The sequence below is a fragment of the Sardina pilchardus genome, chromosome 14 (assembly GCF_963854185.1).
Source record: "Sardina pilchardus chromosome 14, fSarPil1.1, whole genome shotgun sequence".
Lineage (NCBI taxonomy): Eukaryota > Metazoa > Chordata > Actinopteri > Clupeiformes > Clupeidae > Sardina > Sardina pilchardus.
Window position 1 is genome coordinate 19966048 of NC_085007.1, and position 17263 is coordinate 19983310.

Sequence of the window (17263 nt, forward strand, 5' to 3'; positions counted from 1 at the left end):
TTGATATTTCAGACCATGCAGGAATAGAGTGGTTTTGAAGCAAAATGATTTGATCAACGGATACCATGTGTGGAGAGCATTCACTCAGCATCGTTATATCATTTTTTATCATTGTTTAGTGGGTTTTGCATCTGAAATCTTCATATGCAATTTTCTGATGATCATTCATTTCAAGATAACACTGAAACTTGCCTGACCTGAGTAGAAGGAGTATGGCTTTGTCATGGGCAGAGTGTCTGTCTAGTTTTCTGATTGTTGTTTTCATCAAAAAGAATGGCACCAACCGTGTATCTACAAAACATAGCGTAACAGGTTCTGATGACCAAATAGGATGACTCTCTAGCTCTGTATGGTATAACGCATTGTTGTGCTCTTATCAGACTACACTGAAGTTAAATTGGCTTTTCTTCAGAGACAACATATGGGCCTGACATGGGATTATCCATAAACTCAACTATTCACCATGGCCTGGTAGTGGAGTCTTAGTGTTGTTCATTTCTGTACTGTAATGTGAAAAGTGAAACCTATTTTGTTGGTTGATTGTCACCAAATCCCACTGCCCCAATCACTTACATAACAGGTTCCCATTGACCACTTAAGCAAGGTTCTGATGGTTCAGGTAAAGGAATTGGTGACTGATAACACTGGCAGTATATGTGTGTGTGTGTGTGTGTGTGTATGGGGGGGGGGGGGGGGTTGGCTATATGTATGTGGATGTAAAGTTAGCTTCTTGTTTATATCTCTTTATGTCTCTGCATTATTGGTTGGTGTTTTTTGTATTAATGTATGTTTTGTGTTTCTTTTTTGTCTAATATGTGTCCCAATTTCACTCTCTTGATTGCCCAAGGCAAATTTCTCCACTTGGAGACAATAAAGGCTCATCTCATCTCAATTTGCTTGTCCTGTCTTGAGTGACAAAATATTTATCCAACAGAGATGGACTGAAGGTAGTAGGTGGTTGTGTTGATGCTTAAAGATACACAAAAAGTAGCAGCGCAATATATGTCACTACTAACTTAACGGCTAAGGGCTAAGAGTGTGTTGTAGGGTAATTTGGCCACTTGTGTTGAGTAAAGCTTTCACTTCTTAGTGAAACTCGTAACTGCAAATCTCAACCATTTGTTCCAACTCAGCAGAAACACAACTTTTCACAAGATGAAATTCATTCTATTTGCTTTATTTCTTGTTTTTTTTTCTTTCTATTTTTCTACAACAATACAAATAATGGCTACACATTATAATAACAATAATAATGCAGCAATCTTAACACATTCTAAAGTGAAACCTTTAGAGATTAATGACAATTCTGGAAAGTGAGAAACATTCTTGCAGAGCAGAGAGTCTTCCCCTGGCTCTGCAGTGCTTATATCTTTAAAAACGAGCGAGATGTTAAGTCCATTTTTTAAGAAAAAGCCTGCTTCATTCGACGACCACTTCGTCCACTGCGTGTACAAACGCATGCGATATTTGCTCTGTGGCAAGGCCACAGCCGCAAAACTCGCTTCTCCTTCCTCTCCAAACCTCATCCGCACAAAGAATGAGGGCCATTGTGTCGCTCTCGTGGCATGCCTGCCCCTGGTTCACATAAAGAACCTGGGTCAGCTTGGCATGGACGGTACGAGGCACGACGATAACCGCGAGGGCCACTCGGGCATAACCTCGCGGTGCCTGGACTGAGATCCTCCTCAGGAGTATCCAGGGATGCAGGAAAATTTGCATTAGCCTGTTAAGTAGGACGAGTATTCCTTCAGGTTAAACAGCATCTCGATCAGAGAAGAGTATAGGCCACAGTTCAACGTTCAGGCAGAGTGATCTCTGGGACCCACTCGTTGAAACTGCGGCTCTCTTCGCAGAACAGGTGCAGCTTCTCGAGGGCCGGATCCTCCCAAGAACCTTCAGCAGGGTTCTGTAAAGAATGAAAGAGAGGAAACATTAGTGCCATAGCAATGACTTTGTCACTGTGAATCCACAAAACTTTGACTAAAGTTGAGCTGTGTGAAGGCTGACTTGGTTTGAAACGTACCGAGATGAGAACACAGTGGGCGTCCTCCATATGTTGAGATTTGTCCCCAACAATCCTAGAGATGCGCTCCATGTCATTGACTCTCACAATGCTGATGTCGTTGTCAAAGCAGAAGGCTTGGATGAGAGTGAAGTGAATCTGAAGAGCTATATCACATTCGAAGGCATCAGTTGCCAGCACACAGAAAGACACACTGTCAGGGTCTCTGTTGAAAATGAAAGAAGAACATTATTAGTTTGTGCCATTACAATGCAACAAAACCAAATGTGGTTGAATTATTTGAATGTAACAATGTAATAAACTATGTCCCAAAAAAGTTACTTACTCGTTCATTATTTTGGCACACTCGTAGACTCCAACGGTAACACGACCGTCAGCTTGGGCATTCTGGAGAGCCTCCTTCAAAGTTTTGCCAGTGTTCATCTTTACGTTTAGCAAGTGAGTGAAAACAGTGGAGTGGTTGAGTTCGAACTGTGTCGAGAAGAGTTTGACTTCCTCATGGAACGTGGCCACTACTTATAGTCAGCCACTGGCACGCGTTTGCACCGAACTTTGTGATTGGCTGTCCGAAGATAATACATCCCCCCCTTCTCCGACGCGTGCCTGCACACACAATCAAGACTTCTAAAAGAAATCTTGATGAATAGATCAAAACTGAAGCACACGTCTGCCAAAATAGAGAGTCATTGAATAAAGTGAATATTTAAAAGATTGTAGAGTGGAATCAGATATCTTTCTAAGATAACAGGAAATGTGACACATTATTTGTGATACATTTAGCCTACTCGCGCTTAGAACTAAAAGTCTGAAGTGTAGGGAGTCACATCTGATTTTACCCAGATCGTGTAGCCTATAGTTGAACTGAACTGTTGAGTTTATTTCTGGTGTGTCTTTTAAGTAGCCTAAGCTTCACTATAGACCTAAAACGTGTCTATAGATCTTCTGAATTGTACATACTTGTTACTTTGAATGTGAGGCGGGATGACTTATGCTGTACAGCCTAACATACAAACTTTGCAGGTTTGATGATCGAAACGCCTAATTAAAAAAGTCATGGTAATTCCTGTATGGGGGGTTGTCTGACACGCGCCTCTCTTTGCATAGGTGGATTTAGTGGAGTGACTTGCGGCGCGTGGCATCTGGAGACGCTTGCTGTTTCTCCATGGCAACAGGCCCCATCTGTCCTTGGGGGTTGGGTAGGGGGTCACTGAGGCAAACTTGTCTGTATCCAACTCAAGATGATTATCTGCACCTGCGGGTTAAGCGTCCAATGGATCGCCCAATCGGGCTTATCTTTTAGTCAAAACAATATAGTTATTTGTGCGCAATTCAGTAAATATGTAAGACAAAAGGCTATATCTGTAGGTATCTACATGTCTTTTCGAGGTGAATGTAATGTTGATACATTGGTATTATAGAAAATTAGAATTTATATTGTTGTGGAGAAGGGAGAGGCAGACATAGCCTAAAACACGGCACTCCTCATAAAAGTCTAAAATGTCACAGCACGTCAGCAGCACAACAGACTAATCTGCATCCATTCAAAGGCAAATGTTAGAACGATATTTCAAGATATAGGGCTAGCACGCACGGTCAGAGGGTGTGTACTTTGGAACACCTGTCACTTGCCCCGGCGACGGGGAGGTTGGGGTGTGCAAGGGCACGAGGGGCCCCCCTGAGCTGCAGATGTGACTGCAGAACAATGCACGGCCACCGAACTGCACGCGTCTCATTCTTTCTGCCGGCTGACTATGTTAATAAGTTTTTAGGGCATTGCAAACTCGATGACACTCCAGCATAATGTATTTGATATAACTGCTAAGTTATACATCTGAAATTCAACGTTTTGTGATATCCAAAACAGTGTTAACTGAGTTCGCCACATATTGCGTTACACATAACTTTTACTTTAACAAGACGCACTGGAAAACTTTATCAAGGTTGTGATTTTATGCAGGCCTAGGTCTTTTTTTAATGCCCAGATATTCAAGAATGCAAGATGCAACACACTTATGCAGCACTTAATACAAACAGTGACTTTTTGCTATAGATTGAAAACTAAAAGTTTGTAGATTGCACAGGGCAAAATTAGAATCAACCCCATTGAGAGACAACAGACTGTTCTGGCCAACGAATGTAAAGACGCGTGAACAATAGCGATGCGTGCTGCAGGGTCGCGAGGGGTGAATGGGGGTATGCCCATTGCGAGACGTGTCCATCTGCTCGGCTCACAGCAGTAACAATAAGCCTGAATCAGTCACCGTCAACTTGTAATCGGTGCACCCCCAGCACTGCTTGCAAAAGTCTACAAAATGCTGAAACATTTCGGATATATTATCAGAACTCTACTTATTGACCTGGCATGACAGTTGATAACGTTTAAAAAACAAAGGGCAAGCATATGCATGTAGTGAAATGTTTTAGGACTCGCATTCGACATCGCTTTAGTTGCCCTCACTATTATCTACACCTCTTTTCCAAGTGCGTAACGCTAACATCGCCAGTTTTGTGCAGGATGCGCAATTTACTCTCATGCAACTTGCAGGCCTAATCACATAAATACACCAAACGTCGACCATTAATAAAATAGGCCAGTAACACAGATTTTTAGAAGGTCTGCTGGTGGTCACGTGGTCGGTGGCTTGCAGCGCAGATTGTGCGGCAGGGCGTCATGGCACGCGCTTCTCATTTGCATTTGTATGGGCCCCACAATAATAGAAGTTTCTGAACTCACAATAGGGTCGTTTCAGCCTGCCTCCACAGATGGCCACACTCCACCTGTCCCCTACGAAGGGGGGACTTTTTTTTTTAAAATGCACACTCACTTTCACCATATTTTTGCTTCATGTTATAGTTGTACCTTTCACTTTTAAATCTTTATAAATGTTACTTATAGGGCGACCATTGCACAGCGATTGTTTGCATATTTGCACATGTGCATGAACACGGCAGAAAATATCACTGAATGAATGTATTATTCACATATACCATAAGCAGGGCATAGAGTTTCAACATAAACAAAGCATATAGTTTCAACAGACTTTGAATATCAACGTTAATCCATTCTTCTTTTTGGTAGTTTGACTTCACAAACACTTTACTGATGTTAAGAGATGTCGCTATAAAGTTGATACTGTTTTCTTGCAGAATTATATTTTTGTTTCGAATATGCAAAGTTGGCAAAGAAAATATATGGCATTACGACCCTCATCAATCTGCCACGAGCCGAAGTGCGACAATAACATTAGCATACCAATGCACTATTCAGGTCAGCCAATCAGAGGAGAGGCTATTCACCGGACCCACGAGCCTCATAGTATATATAGTGCGCACAGCCCAGTCCATCTTCACTCCGATCTCAGGAAATCTCATCTACTCCTTCTCACAAACGCTACTTGTGGAATTACAATTGCCATCATGACTCTTGAGGAAGTTATCGTCCAGAAGCCCGTCGAGAGAGCCCAGTGCACCGGCAAAGCATTGGAAGAAGTGCTAGAGACTGCCAAAACCAATGACTGCCTAACCATCGGCGTCTACGAATCTGCTAAAGTGATGAACATGTAAGTATAGCCTACAACATGATACATTCAGCTAAACTAAAGTCAAAGTACTGTTGAACACATACTGGATCTGTGCATTTGACCAAATGACTAACTTTGCTCTTCTTGCTTTTACAGTGATCCTGACAGCGTGTCTTTCTGCGTGCTGGCCACTGATGAGGAGTTCGAGTGTGACATCGCTCTTCAGATTCATTTCACTCTCATCCAGGCTTTCTGTTTCGACAACGATATCAGCATCGTTAGAGTCAGTGACATGCAACGCCTTGCTGAGATTGTTGGCGACAAATCTGAACAACTTGATGATGCCCACTGCGTCCTCATCACGGTATGTACATGGGCCTTAACAAACACAGCCTACCTTCTGAAGCAGTTTGAGCCAAAATATATCTGAATGTATTGTGGAATAGTCACTAATGTGTCTGTGTTTTCTATCAACAGAACCCTGCTGAAGGTTCTTGGGAGGATCCAGCCCTCGACAAGCTGCACCTGTTCTGCGAAGAGAGCCGCGGCATCAACGACTGGGTCCCAGAGATCACTCTGCCTGAGCGTTGAACTGTGGCCTATACTCTTCTCTGATCGAGATGCTGTTTAACCTGAAGGAATAATCGTCCTACTTAACAGGATGATGCAAATTTTCCTGCATCCCTGGATACTCCTGAGGAGGATATCAGTCCAGGCACCGCGAGGTTATGCCCGAGTGGCCCTCGCGGTTATCGTCGTGCCTCGTACCGTCCATGCCAAGCTGACCCAGGTTCTTTATGTGAACCAGGGGCAGGCATGCCACGAGAGCGACACAATGGCCCTCATTCTTTGTGCGGATGAGGTTTGGAGAGAAAGGAGAAGCGAGTTTTGCGGCTGTGGCCTTGCCACAGAGCAAATATCGCATGCGTTTGTACACGCAGTGGACGAAGTGGTCGTCGAATGAAGCATGCATTTTTAAAAATGGACTTATCATCTCGCTCATTTTTAAAAATCAGCTTGGCAGAGTCAGAGGATACTTCTCTGTGCTCTGCAAGAATGTTTCTCACTTTCCAGAATTGTCTTAAATCTCTAAAGGTTTCACTTTAGAATTTGTAACGAAACATTTATGTATTTTGAAACTCTACTAATTGTTTTTCATTTGAAATATTAATAAACTAAATGAACTAAATTTTCCGTTGTGTCTGTCATGTGTCTCTTGCCATAATGTTGCATTAAAAAGTTTACTACACACTCTCTCACACACAAACTCTTTCTCTCTATTTCACTGTCAACACACACACACACACACACACACACACACACACACACACACACACACACACACACACACACACACACACACACACAGAAAGAGTAGTTTACAACCATGAACACTTGTCAGGCTCCAGCGGAGAAAATAGTAAATGTTTGGGGACGGAGCAGCGCAAAAAAAAAAAAAAAAAAAAAGAAGGGGGCGGGGAAAGTTTTAATGCAGCACCAAATTTGCATAGCAGGCGGCAAAGGCTGTCAGCTGCCTCGCTGATCTGCAGGTGTATGGCGTGAATACAATGGCAGACCTCTGCACCGTCATATCGGGAGGCCCACACAAGGGAGCTATTGTAAAGGCCAGCAGATGTCTGCGTAGCGACGCCACTCCATCTGCCACGGTCTGCAGATGGGAGGTGTCGGGGGGCTCTAGGGGGCGCGGGTAGGGGTAGCTGTCATATGGTGCACTGTCAGCTGCTGCTTTGTTTACCCCTGAGCCATAGATTTTCTTGGAAGCATGGCTACACAGACAGTTTTGCAAATTGCAATAATAAAGTTAGTATACGTTGCAAAGACATAGGATTTTTTAAAAGAAAGTTTTTATTTGCAAAAATACAAAATAACTGCATTAATTGTCCATTGGCAATAGGCGGCCCATGCATTATGATTTCCTTCTTTTCTGACTCTTACATCTTTATATAAGAAATTACGGCAGCAAATTATTTGCCTATAAAATAAATATATTTTAACATACTATTACGAGAAAGTAATATAACTATTACTTTACATGATATTTAGCATGCATTATGCTGCAGTATTTGATGCAAGAAATGTTGCATGTTTATTTTCAAAGGGGGTGTCCCATATTTTTTGGTGTGTGCACTTACATTCATTATTCAAAGAAATAAACTCTGTGCGTCAACACAGTGTGCAATGTGGCCATCCATAAAATCCATAATAGTTGTGCGTCTATTTCAGGCAAATATCTGTGTAGTCCTATCATGCAATGACACAAAACTTTGATGTGTGCCGTAGGCCCCTATAGGCACGGAGACTGTCCCTTTTAGGGTCTTTCACCACCCCCTCGATGACCGGCAGGCCCTCTACTCCGCGATTGATCTGGGCGCGGTGGAGCAGGATGCGGTAGACCCCGGTGATGGCGCAGCGGCTCCCTTTGCCCTGGTTGTTGTTGATGTGCTCCATGGTGATGCCCAGCTCCTCCAGGCGCGTCTTGACCTCCTCCTCCTCCTCCAGCAGGCTGTCCGGCTCGGCGTCGATCAGGTAGGTGGGGTTGAGCTTCACCGGCGGTGGCGGGCGGCACATCTCCACCGGCAGCAGCCACTCGCAGCCCAGCATTTGGTCCAGGGCGAAGCGCTCGGCGGGCTCCTGGCGCAGGATGCCCCGGACCAGCCGCTGGCACGGCGCCGACACCCAGGTGGGGATGGAGTAGGTGCCCTCCACGATGACGCGCCGCAGTTTGCTGACCGTGTCCGCCCGGAAGGGCATGGTGCCCGTCACCATGAAGTACAGCAGCACCCCCATGGCCCAGATGTCCACGAGCGGCCCGACGTAGTTGTCGTCGCGGAAGAGCTCGGGGGCCGCGTACGGGGGCGAGCCGCAAAAAGTGTCCAAGAGGTCGCTCCGGTGCTTGACCTTGGTGCTGAATCCGAGGTCGGCCACCTTGATACAGCCATCGCAGGTGAACAGCACGTTCTCAGCCTTCAGATCGCGATGAATCACATTATTTTCATGCTGGAAACAGAAAAGGAAGTATTAACACTAAAATAAAGACGAATTCCCTTCATAGCACAGGTACATATCCCTAAAATAGTGCACACCAGTGCCTAGTGCCAAGTGTGGACACTGCCAAGTGTGGACAGGGATGGCCACTAACCATGTGTTTGATGGCAGACAGGATCTGGGCAAAGACTAGCTTGCTGACGCCATCTGACAGCCTCCCCTCCGAGGTGATCCTGGTGTGAAGGTCGCCGCCCCCAGCATACTCCAGCACCATGTACATCCGGCTGGGTGTCTCCACCACCTCGTACAGGCGCACCACGTTCGGGTGCTGCAGGGCCTCCATGCTTGAGATCTCCCTGGACAGCATGCGCTGGGACTGCCCATCCAGACGGGTCTTGTCCAGAACCTTGATGGCAACCTTGTCTGAAGAAAAGAATGCAAACGGGTTGAGGTCAGTGAAGTGTGGGGCTATACTCTATCTCATCTCATTTTTAGGGGACAGTCTTAGCTGTGCCAGGCTTGGCTGCTTTCCTTCCAGTCAGTGCCTGCCAAAGGCCTTCTTTCTCTGTACTTGGCAGGGCAGAGAGCACACTGTTTAGTTGCTTTGGCCAGACCTCTGTACCTTTCAATTGCGTGCTCTCTTTTAATCCTCATAGTCGTCAGCAATGCTCCCAAACAAGCCAAACTGGCGCATGGTAATCAGCCATGTTTCCAATAGAGCCAAAGTGGCACAATCACATTGGCAGACAATTTATCAATAGACTATTTATCTACAAACTGTTTTATTCAGTGTGCATGATAAGAATATCCTGTGTCCTAAGTATCCTAAGTGACTAAGCTAAACACATGGCCTTACACATTGCCTTACACATTGTGTGTGTGTGTGTGTGTGTGTGTGTGTGTGTGTGTGTGTGTGTGTGTGTGTGTGTGTGTCAATAAAATGACGGTGGTCAGAACCAAAAAGATGGTCAGAACCATTGTTGTCTTGTCTGTAACAAAAGTGTGGTGTTCCAGATCTCCACAACGCTCTCTCATTTACAGGCACTCTAAGCGATGCTGGGTAGCATCACTTCTGCTGATGTACAAACAAAACAGAGAGGTAGCTCGCTACTCTCTCCCTATGCAATTAAAATGGGCATCTTGTAAATGATTTGCGGTAACACTTTAATAGGGTTTTTATGGCCCAGGTTATTTTTGTTGTCGTTTTTGGAGCCTCTGGGCTGTCTCCAGAGACCATTTTTACAGTGACATTCAGGGCACAGGCAGCTATCAGATGTTTGATCTGATGTTTTTGGCAGATCTGATGTTAAGTGTACAAAAAACTTTTCAGTCTAAAGAATGTGACATCACTTAGATCACCTTTAATGTAAACTGTTCCAGGTAAAGATCAGAAACCCGGCTTCAGAAAGTAGAGATTCCAATCAGATGTCCCAATGATTTGTTAAACTGGGTAAACTCAATCTGATCTGCCGGTGATTGGATCTCTCGCCCCTCTGCTCAGGCAGGAAACCTGCACATTTACAGTATCTCTCCTGCTTCCTGTCCACTTTTGCTGAAACCAACTTGCTTATCCACCAGGCGCACCCAGATCGTTGGACAATCCAAATGCGTACAGAGTCATTTGAATTATGCCCACTGATCATGCCTCTTGCGCAGTAAAAATACAGTGCAGACTCCCCAGACTATGTCCAATCTTAAAATATTGAGCTTAGTCTGGTGGTAGCCAGGCTAATGGTGTGTTCCAACCATTCACTAAACAGCTGATTCTTATTGGCCACACTCTTCAGCCAAGTAGACAAGCTAATTCGTAAAATCATTGTTTTGGATGCATAGGTCACTTTCTTACCTTTTGTGAGTGCATGGAAGGCCAGCTTGACCTTGGAGAAGCTTCCGTAGCCAATCTGTCCACGGACCTGGTAGAAGCCCACCCGGCGGCCTACCAGCACCTCCTTAATGGTCTTCTCGTCATGGCACATGTTCATGGTCAGGCGCTCCAGGGGTGTCAGATGCTTCTTCAGACCCCCTTCCTCCACCTCGTCCTCCACGCATTCGGACTCGGACAGGCTCCAGAGGCTGTGGCGAGGAACTGGCCCGCTCAGGACCACCTGATTGGTGCCCACAGGCATGGCTGTGCTCTGGGCTTACAGAGGAGCAGCAGGGACACAACAACTAACGGCAGCTGGGAGCAAAACAACAGGTCCTCATCTGCTGCCAGCGGTGCTGTGTGAATCCATAATCTGCAGATGAATTTGACTGTATTTCCAAACAGACGTTTATGTCCAAAGATATGCTTGGCTCCTACAAGTAAAAAATAAACATTTCAAGACATGTTGCAGCTGCTCATGCAAGGATGTGTAACGTATCTATTGTAAGTGATCTCTCATTGATACATTCTCACTATCACTCATGCATGTTATCAAATCAAACTTTTTAGAAATATTTAGCATGTCTTGCAAGTATAGTGTGAAATGGACAATATGTCTTTAGGTGGTCATCATACTGCCATCATTGATTTAAAATAGCACAGTTCACTAGTACTTGCTGGTTCATAACTGTCTAGCATCAAGATGAATTTCTTACCCTTTTGTGGCCCAGCTGTCAGTGGAATAACAGGCGTTTTAGCTTCTCTCTCATAATCAAAGGCATCTCCAAGGCAATCCAAGGCTTCAAATCCCACTAACAAGTCTCAGATTCAGTGTTCACTGTCCAAAATCCAACGGCATTCTAGTAATTCAAAAGTTTCACAAAACGTTCTTCACAGGAAAGAGTTCTCCTTACACCTCTTCAGGGATGTGAAATGCCGTACTGCGTGTTGCTTTGATCCAGGGAATCCAGGCACTTTTGTTTGTACTTCTTCTCGCTTCTAGAGGAGTCTTCCGGGATGCAGCCGTCCTCTCTTCATCGTTCTGTCTTCTGTGCAATGGTTCTCTGAGCATGTACAGCCTGGATTAGGATGGTGTCATGTTTCTTAATCTCCTGGTTTAATTTAGGTCTACCTTAATCCTTGTTCAGTTGATGGTTCCTTCGGACAAGAAAAAAAGGTGAAAAAAGCATAGGCTACAGCAAAGCAGACTGGACAGTGTCTTCTTGTTTACTGGTATATAATAGCCTCCTTTTAAATAAGCCAAAACTGCCAACATATTGCCATAAGTGCTTCCATTCTCTATCTGATTGTTTGACAAACTTGGCGTACATCCCAAGAATCCCTGTGGACCTTCAACTACGTTGACCTATGATGCGTCAGTGTATGTTCAGACATTATGCAACAGCTTTACTGTAGTCTAAACAAGATTAACGGCAGGCCTAACACACCAATGTTCAAGCCATCATAGCTAAGCTCCCAAAGGCTTGCACTGCTCTCACCCCTGCGATAGGTGTTCTCATTCAGGTGTGTTCCCCATGTGAGGAATCCCTTGGCACATTCCTAGATTCAGGTAAGCGGGAGGAGGTGCACACCACATTAATGCAGGAATGACAAGGCACTTCTTTCACCAGTACCGCCCGTTCATCAATATCTCCCAGTAAGACAGGGTTTTCACTTTGACTCCTTTAAATATCAAACTAAAGTAGTCATCAGTACACAGAATTGAGAAGAACTGCTGTAAGCGTGATAAGTGCATCTGTTCTTGACAAAATATAAATTGTAAAATCTTTTGCAAGGGCTTTTCACACAGGGAACACGTCTGGCTGACTCGCATCTTTGCAAATCCCATAACTGAAATGAACTTACAAATACAACGGAAAGTCAGTTCCACCAACCAGTGAAAAAGTCAAGTGTGAGGGGTCGGTCATTCACAGATTTCCTAGTACTAGTTGACTGGATTCCAGTATCTGCGAGGACAGGGCTATTCCGTGCCAGAGTTCCCTTTAGATGGATTTAAGGGTACTTGGCCTAATTACACTGGGAGAACACGGCATCCTATTACTGCTGTACCACAAGTTTGTTCCCTAGATGTCACAGCACCACAGTATTTTGTCAATGAGCTCTGTTAATTATGTTAATAATTTAAAAAAAAAACACACATTTTTGATTTCCATGTTAATATAATATATATAATACGATATAATATTGACACCAATAGCCATTTTGCATCAGGTCAAATGAAGTGCTACCATATACCTAATAATAATAATAATAATACAATTATACACCAATATATACACCATAATGTATACTCAATAACCAAATTATTACATGTTTAAGGGGGGTCAAATGAGATATCCTCTCATGAGAATGTTTACTTTCCCTTTGAGAATAATCCAGACCGTGAACATATGTGTAAGAGATTATTGATTTATGATATGGATTTCCACGACTTTGTTTTGGGCCAGAGGGAGAGCTCCCCCCTATGGGTAGTCTTACCCCATGTTGTAGCGAGGGGTTGAGATGGGTCTACAAGAGTGTGTGGCTTCTGCGGTGATGAGATTAAGAGCTTTGCATGGCGCCTAGTCGCGATCTTTACATGTGTGCTGAACCCATGAAGCCATGCTTGTCTGTGTACTCCTGCTGGTCACCTGCTTGGACAATCCTGTGCAGGTGTCCAGAACTGGACACAACCTACTGTGTAGAATCCGAAAGATTTTTAATGCAGGAATAATTTAAAAACAGGATAAATTGAAAACTCATCATTCACATCGAACTGACTTAACCAGCACAAGCAAAAATCACAATAAATAAACAAAATCATAAAATGCTCAGAAAATATCCATAGCCTGTCTCCATTAACTTCATACAGTAATAACATCATGCAACCAGAAAAAACTTGCTGCAAAAGCATCATGCAATGAAAGATTATTAATATGCAGTGGCTGGTTTCCACAGGTTTATGACAAGCCTGTTACATCTTCCTTCTTTTAAGACGTGACTCGGCGAAGCTGGTGAACTGTTGCTGCTCCAGTTCTTTGACTTTTTGGCGCAAGGCCTCAATTTCACGATTCTTTTCTTCCTGCATGAACTGCAGCTTCTGCAGACACACAAACACACTCGTGGTGCTCATTTTACGTCCAACACCTCAATATATAAAATATTATCAAAAACCCAAATGCTCTTAGGTGGCTAAAGCTGAATGGTGACGGTTATGCTATTTGGCAAACGTCTTTGTCCAAAGCATATTAACACATATTACATAACTTTGATATATTATTAGCATTAGGCCACTCAACCTCATAGCAAGTCAGTGTGCCTTGCTGAACACATTTCACACAAAAAGGTTTCTCTTTCAATATGAATTCTTGCACTGGTGGTAAATGGGCTGAAGTCTCACCCTCTTGAAGATGTTTTGAGATGCAAGACTGGAACCCTGAGTCTGCTGGGGCTTCACCGCTGTGCTCTGGGCCCTTGCTAGCTTGGCACTGAACTGTAATTTACAAACACACATACACATATTTATAAGAATTATTTTAGAATATTTATAAGCTATAATTTATACAACTTAGTGATATATGGTCATTTTCATGTTTATGAAGATGAAGATAAACAAGACTATTTTTGATAAAGGCTTAATATCATATTATCAATAGTGACACACATTTGTCAAGTTTGAAAATAGACTGAAATTCTGTAACCGAATCAATCTGAATGGGTTTCAGAAGCTCAGCAAGTGAGCTGGTGAAGCAAAAATGCCGGTATGAATATGCACGTCCAATAGAGATTGAGAACGTGACGTAAAACGCAACGCATTTTGGGAATAGGTGGCCCAAAATTAAGTTGTTTTACTGACGTGCGGGAACAACGAAGTGCAGTTGTCGAAATGCCGTTTACCTGCTGTGTTATAAAATTCAATAGAGTAACATGAAGCTTATCTTTTATAGTTTTCCAGCGTAGAAAAATAATAGTATACGTCATGTTTCAGAGGTGACAAAAAGGCGAGGAATGGCTTGGATAGCAGCACTAAGGAAGCGCGAGATTATAACTGTTTTTCACACAATTTTTTCACGCTTAGTTTTCATTATTATCATGCCAGATCATAGACCCAGACCCACTAGTTTACATGGGCTGGCATCAGGCGAGCCAAACCTACCCATAATTCTTTGTGTTTTGATGACTTTAGTCACATGTCTTAGCGATCTCTATACATGCACTCTATGTGATAGAAATTAATGAATGACTGACAATGAACAACTCTCATGACAATGATAACTCTCATGCTTTCATGAAAATGAGACGAGAAACAAGAGATGAAGTGATATTACATGAGCAGCAGTCTACCTCCATTTGTAATTTAATTATTTCACTCTGTTTTTCTTTGTCCTGGTCTCGGATCTTCCTCCTCAGCTCCTCCTCCTCACACTCTTTCTTCTCAATGACTTCTTTAATAGCTCGCTCTTTCTCCTCCACTTCAACAAAGAACAACGTCAATCATGAGTGTAAAATATATAGGCAGTGCATGACCACTAGGCTGTGTATGCTAGTTCATGTAAGCCTGCATGTATCATTCACATGTTACTATGACTTTGAAGTGAATCTGTCACCTGACCAATACTCACATATTCTCTGGGTCTCCTGTTGGGCTTCCTCTAGCTCTCTCTGGTGGTCTTCTTGTAGAACTGCAATCTCAGCTTGAAGCCCCTCAATCTGAGCATGGAAATCCTGTAGCCACAGGGTGGGGATCTTAACACACATCTTCAACACACTTGCATTAGTAAATGTATCTAGCCTGGGAATACCCATACTACCCTTTGGCAGTTCTATCAGATTTGACAGTTCTACAGGTCAGTCTGGCCAAGAGGCCATTGAGGCCCATTTCCAAAGTCCCTAAAACACGGGCAAGCAAATACAATCGCTACTCTGGCACGGACATGTATTTCGTTAGAATTGAGTAAACAACTGCATTTAAAAGATTGCTATTTGAAATGATTTGGTAAGAGTTTAATGTCCCAATTTAAGTTTAATTTCACTGCTAGTTACACCCCCTGCTGGAAGTCAGAAGTCAATGAATCTTTTCCAGACCCACTCATAATTGTACAATTGTGAAGGTCTGAGTGTTCCCAAGTTAGAATCTACCCAAATTGATGTATGAAAAATGCATTTACCTCTACAACGTTTTCATTTTCCTTCTTCATGTCAAGCAAGGACTTTTTAAACTTTTCATTTTCCACTACAAAATAACATGTATGTTAAACTTGGCTAATCATAAATGAAAAACACCTTCCAGTGAGATAAGCGGTGCAGAAACCTACCTCTCAAATCACACTGTTGTTGAAGGGTTTGCTGAAGCCCCTGAATTGTCCCAAGTAACCCATTTCTGTCTGCAGTAAATAAATGTATACGACAAACGAGACAACATCAACAACACAAATACTAGAAATACGAGTTGGTGTTAAGAGCAAAAATAGTTAACTGTAACAACATGTGTGTGTGTGTGTGTGTGTGTGTGTGTGTGTGTGTGTGTGTGTGTGTGTGTGTGTGTGGTGTGTTGACAAGGAAGATCATAGATTCAAAACAAAACAGCCAAACACCAACATAGGAGTCGTAAACAGACTGACATGTATTAAAACATCATCAGATCAACCATACCGAGATGGGAAATGTAATGTGGGACCAAAATGCGAAAATAATATTTTCATGTCACCATTTTGCTAGGGTGATGGGCTCAGGTGTGGCGTGAAATTACCCATCTCCAAAGTGGGCAATGACCAGCAATGACACGACAAGTACTTGAAAAACTGACCTACACAGAGTACCTACCACTAGAGGGAGGCAAAGCTTCAGAAAATGAAAAAAAAAAAAGAGGACAGGTCTGCTGCTGCACAATTCAATCTGTTGTCCTGGAAATAAATCGTCTATTTCAAAATAACACGGTCTTACTTTTCAGTGTCTATCTCATACCAGATCTTCATGCCTTCATGTGAAAAACTGTAAAGTAAGCATAGGCGCAGTTCTTGAAATGTCCTGGAAGTTGTATTTGAGGTGCTCGGTCTTACCTTCGGTCAAATGTTTTTCCTTTGATTGAGAAAACTTCAAAAATCGGTTTGTCTCCTCCAGTTTCATTTCAAAAATGCTATTCTTACTCCTCAGATCTGTTATTTTCTAATTTCAACCGACAAACAAATAAGGAGTTACCACCATTGTCAGCAAGCAATCTGCATTAATTCCAGGCATGTCAAGATGGACATGGAAATTGACGCCAAGGCACAGAGGTAAAGATAATAGTGAGCTATGACTAGCTGCTATTTATTTTAGGTCTATGGCTATGACCAACGTGGAGAAATTGTTAGCGAAAGCTAACAGAAAGGCTATGCTAGTTATGCTCATGTTGGCTTTACAAGGTTTACTTTTCACAATCACTAGTTGAGTACTGAAGGTATTTTATTTGCAATTATGATATAATGTAAACAAACTATGCAGAGACTGTTGAAAACGAAACTACTGTAATTTTTGTAAGTTTTACTGTTGTCCAAGACTGAAAAGGTAATTTGACACAATTAGCCGCTAGCAAGCTAATTAGGTGTGCCACAGCAAATTAATGGCATGTATTGCTGACTATCTGTATGACTGTATCCCCTTAACTTACCTGTTCTAGTTGAGAAAAATCTTTGACAAGCTTATCTAAATCCGCAGCTGTAGATGTCTTCATATTGAGTGAAAACTGAATTTGTGCAGAGCAGGCAGTAGGCTAACAGGCCTATGACATTGGCATTTGGAGGCTCGTGCTCAAACACAAAATGGTATCGCCCTATCAGTTGTGGTTTTACAATCACTACAAAACCACCC

At 43.0% G+C, this 17263-nt stretch overlaps 4 protein-coding genes across 4 annotated transcripts; 1 reads left to right on the forward strand and 3 right to left on the reverse strand.

Moving 5' to 3' along the window:
* Positions 1 to 1353: 1353 nt before the first annotated feature.
* On the reverse strand, positions 1354 to 2446 carry LOC134100964 (growth arrest and DNA damage-inducible protein GADD45 gamma-like). The gene is made up of 3 exons (XM_062554475.1): positions 2349 to 2446; positions 2024 to 2228; positions 1354 to 1906 (listed from the first exon to the last, which is right to left on the reverse strand). The coding sequence occupies exons 1-3, from the start codon at positions 2444 to 2446 to the stop codon at positions 1793 to 1795; spliced, it is 417 nt and encodes a 138-aa protein (XP_062410459.1). The 3' UTR covers positions 1354 to 1792.
* A 2943-nt stretch (positions 2447 to 5389) lies between these two features.
* Positions 5390 to 6726, forward strand: gadd45gb.1 (growth arrest and DNA-damage-inducible, gamma b, tandem duplicate 1). The gene is made up of 3 exons (XM_062554353.1): positions 5390 to 5583; positions 5701 to 5908; positions 6022 to 6726. The coding sequence occupies exons 1-3, from the start codon at positions 5441 to 5443 to the stop codon at positions 6133 to 6135; spliced, it is 465 nt and encodes a 154-aa protein (XP_062410337.1). The 5' UTR covers positions 5390 to 5440; the 3' UTR covers positions 6136 to 6726.
* Positions 6727 to 7462: 736 nt separating this feature from the next.
* Positions 7463 to 13037, reverse strand: nim1kb (NIM1 serine/threonine protein kinase). The gene is made up of 5 exons (XM_062555258.1): positions 12914 to 13037; positions 11131 to 11572; positions 10397 to 10848; positions 8705 to 8973; positions 7463 to 8562 (listed from the first exon to the last, which is right to left on the reverse strand). Exons 3-5 carry the CDS (start codon positions 10674 to 10676, stop codon positions 7810 to 7812), a joined length of 1302 nt encoding a protein of 433 aa, XP_062411242.1. The 5' UTR covers positions 10677 to 10848; positions 11131 to 11572; positions 12914 to 13037; the 3' UTR covers positions 7463 to 7809.
* A 334-nt stretch (positions 13038 to 13371) lies between these two features.
* Positions 13372 to 17209, reverse strand: LOC134101529 (coiled-coil domain-containing protein 152-like). Its single transcript, XM_062555259.1, has 8 exons — positions 17064 to 17209; positions 16474 to 16579; positions 15730 to 15798; positions 15583 to 15647; positions 15037 to 15139; positions 14759 to 14886; positions 13815 to 13907; positions 13372 to 13514 (listed from the first exon to the last, which is right to left on the reverse strand). Exons 1-8 carry the CDS (start codon positions 17124 to 17126, stop codon positions 13389 to 13391), a joined length of 753 nt encoding a protein of 250 aa, XP_062411243.1. The 5' UTR covers positions 17127 to 17209; the 3' UTR covers positions 13372 to 13388.
* Between the last annotated feature and the right edge of the window lie 54 nt (positions 17210 to 17263).

Bases quoted from the DNA above. Each gene is read 5' to 3' on its own strand.
- LOC134101529 (XM_062555259.1), bottom strand. From the start codon at position 17,126: ATGAAGACATCTACAGCTGCGGATTTAGATAAGCTTGTCAAAGATTTT. The intron at 14,887-15,036 runs GTGAGTATTGGT...TCTTTGTTGAAG, and splicing joins ACAGGAGACCCAGAGAATAT to TGGAGGAGAAAGAGCGAGCT. The intron at 13,908-14,758 runs GTAGACTGCTGC...TGTAAATTACAG, and splicing joins TAATTAAATTACAAATGGAG to TTCAGTGCCAAGCTAGCAAG.
- LOC134100964 (XM_062554475.1), bottom strand. From the start codon at position 2,446: ATGAACACTGGCAAAACTTTGAAGGAGGCTCTCCAGAATGCCCAAGCT. The intron at 2,229-2,348 runs GTAAGTAACTTT...CATTTTCAACAG, and splicing joins TGTGCCAAAATAATGAACGA to AGACCCTGACAGTGTGTCTT. The intron at 1,907-2,023 runs GTACGTTTCAAA...CATTCTTTACAG, and splicing joins CCCACTGTGTTCTCATCTCG to AACCCTGCTGAAGGTTCTTG.
- nim1kb (XM_062555258.1), bottom strand. From the start codon at position 10,676: ATGCCTGTGGGCACCAATCAGGTGGTCCTGAGCGGGCCAGTTCCTCGC. The intron at 8,974-10,396 runs GTAAGAAAGTGA...TCTTTTCTTCAG, and splicing joins CTTCCATGCACTCACAAAAG to ACAAGGTTGCCATCAAGGTT. The intron at 8,563-8,704 runs GTTAGTGGCCAT...TTCTGTTTCCAG, and splicing joins TGTCTGCCATCAAACACATG to CATGAAAATAATGTGATTCA.
- gadd45gb.1 (XM_062554353.1), top strand. From the start codon at position 5,441: ATGACTCTTGAGGAAGTTATCGTCCAGAAGCCCGTCGAGAGAGCCCAG. The intron at 5,584-5,700 runs GTAAGTATAGCC...TTGCTTTTACAG, and splicing joins TCTGCTAAAGTGATGAACAT to TGATCCTGACAGCGTGTCTT. The intron at 5,909-6,021 runs GTATGTACATGG...TTCTATCAACAG, and splicing joins CCCACTGCGTCCTCATCACG to AACCCTGCTGAAGGTTCTTG.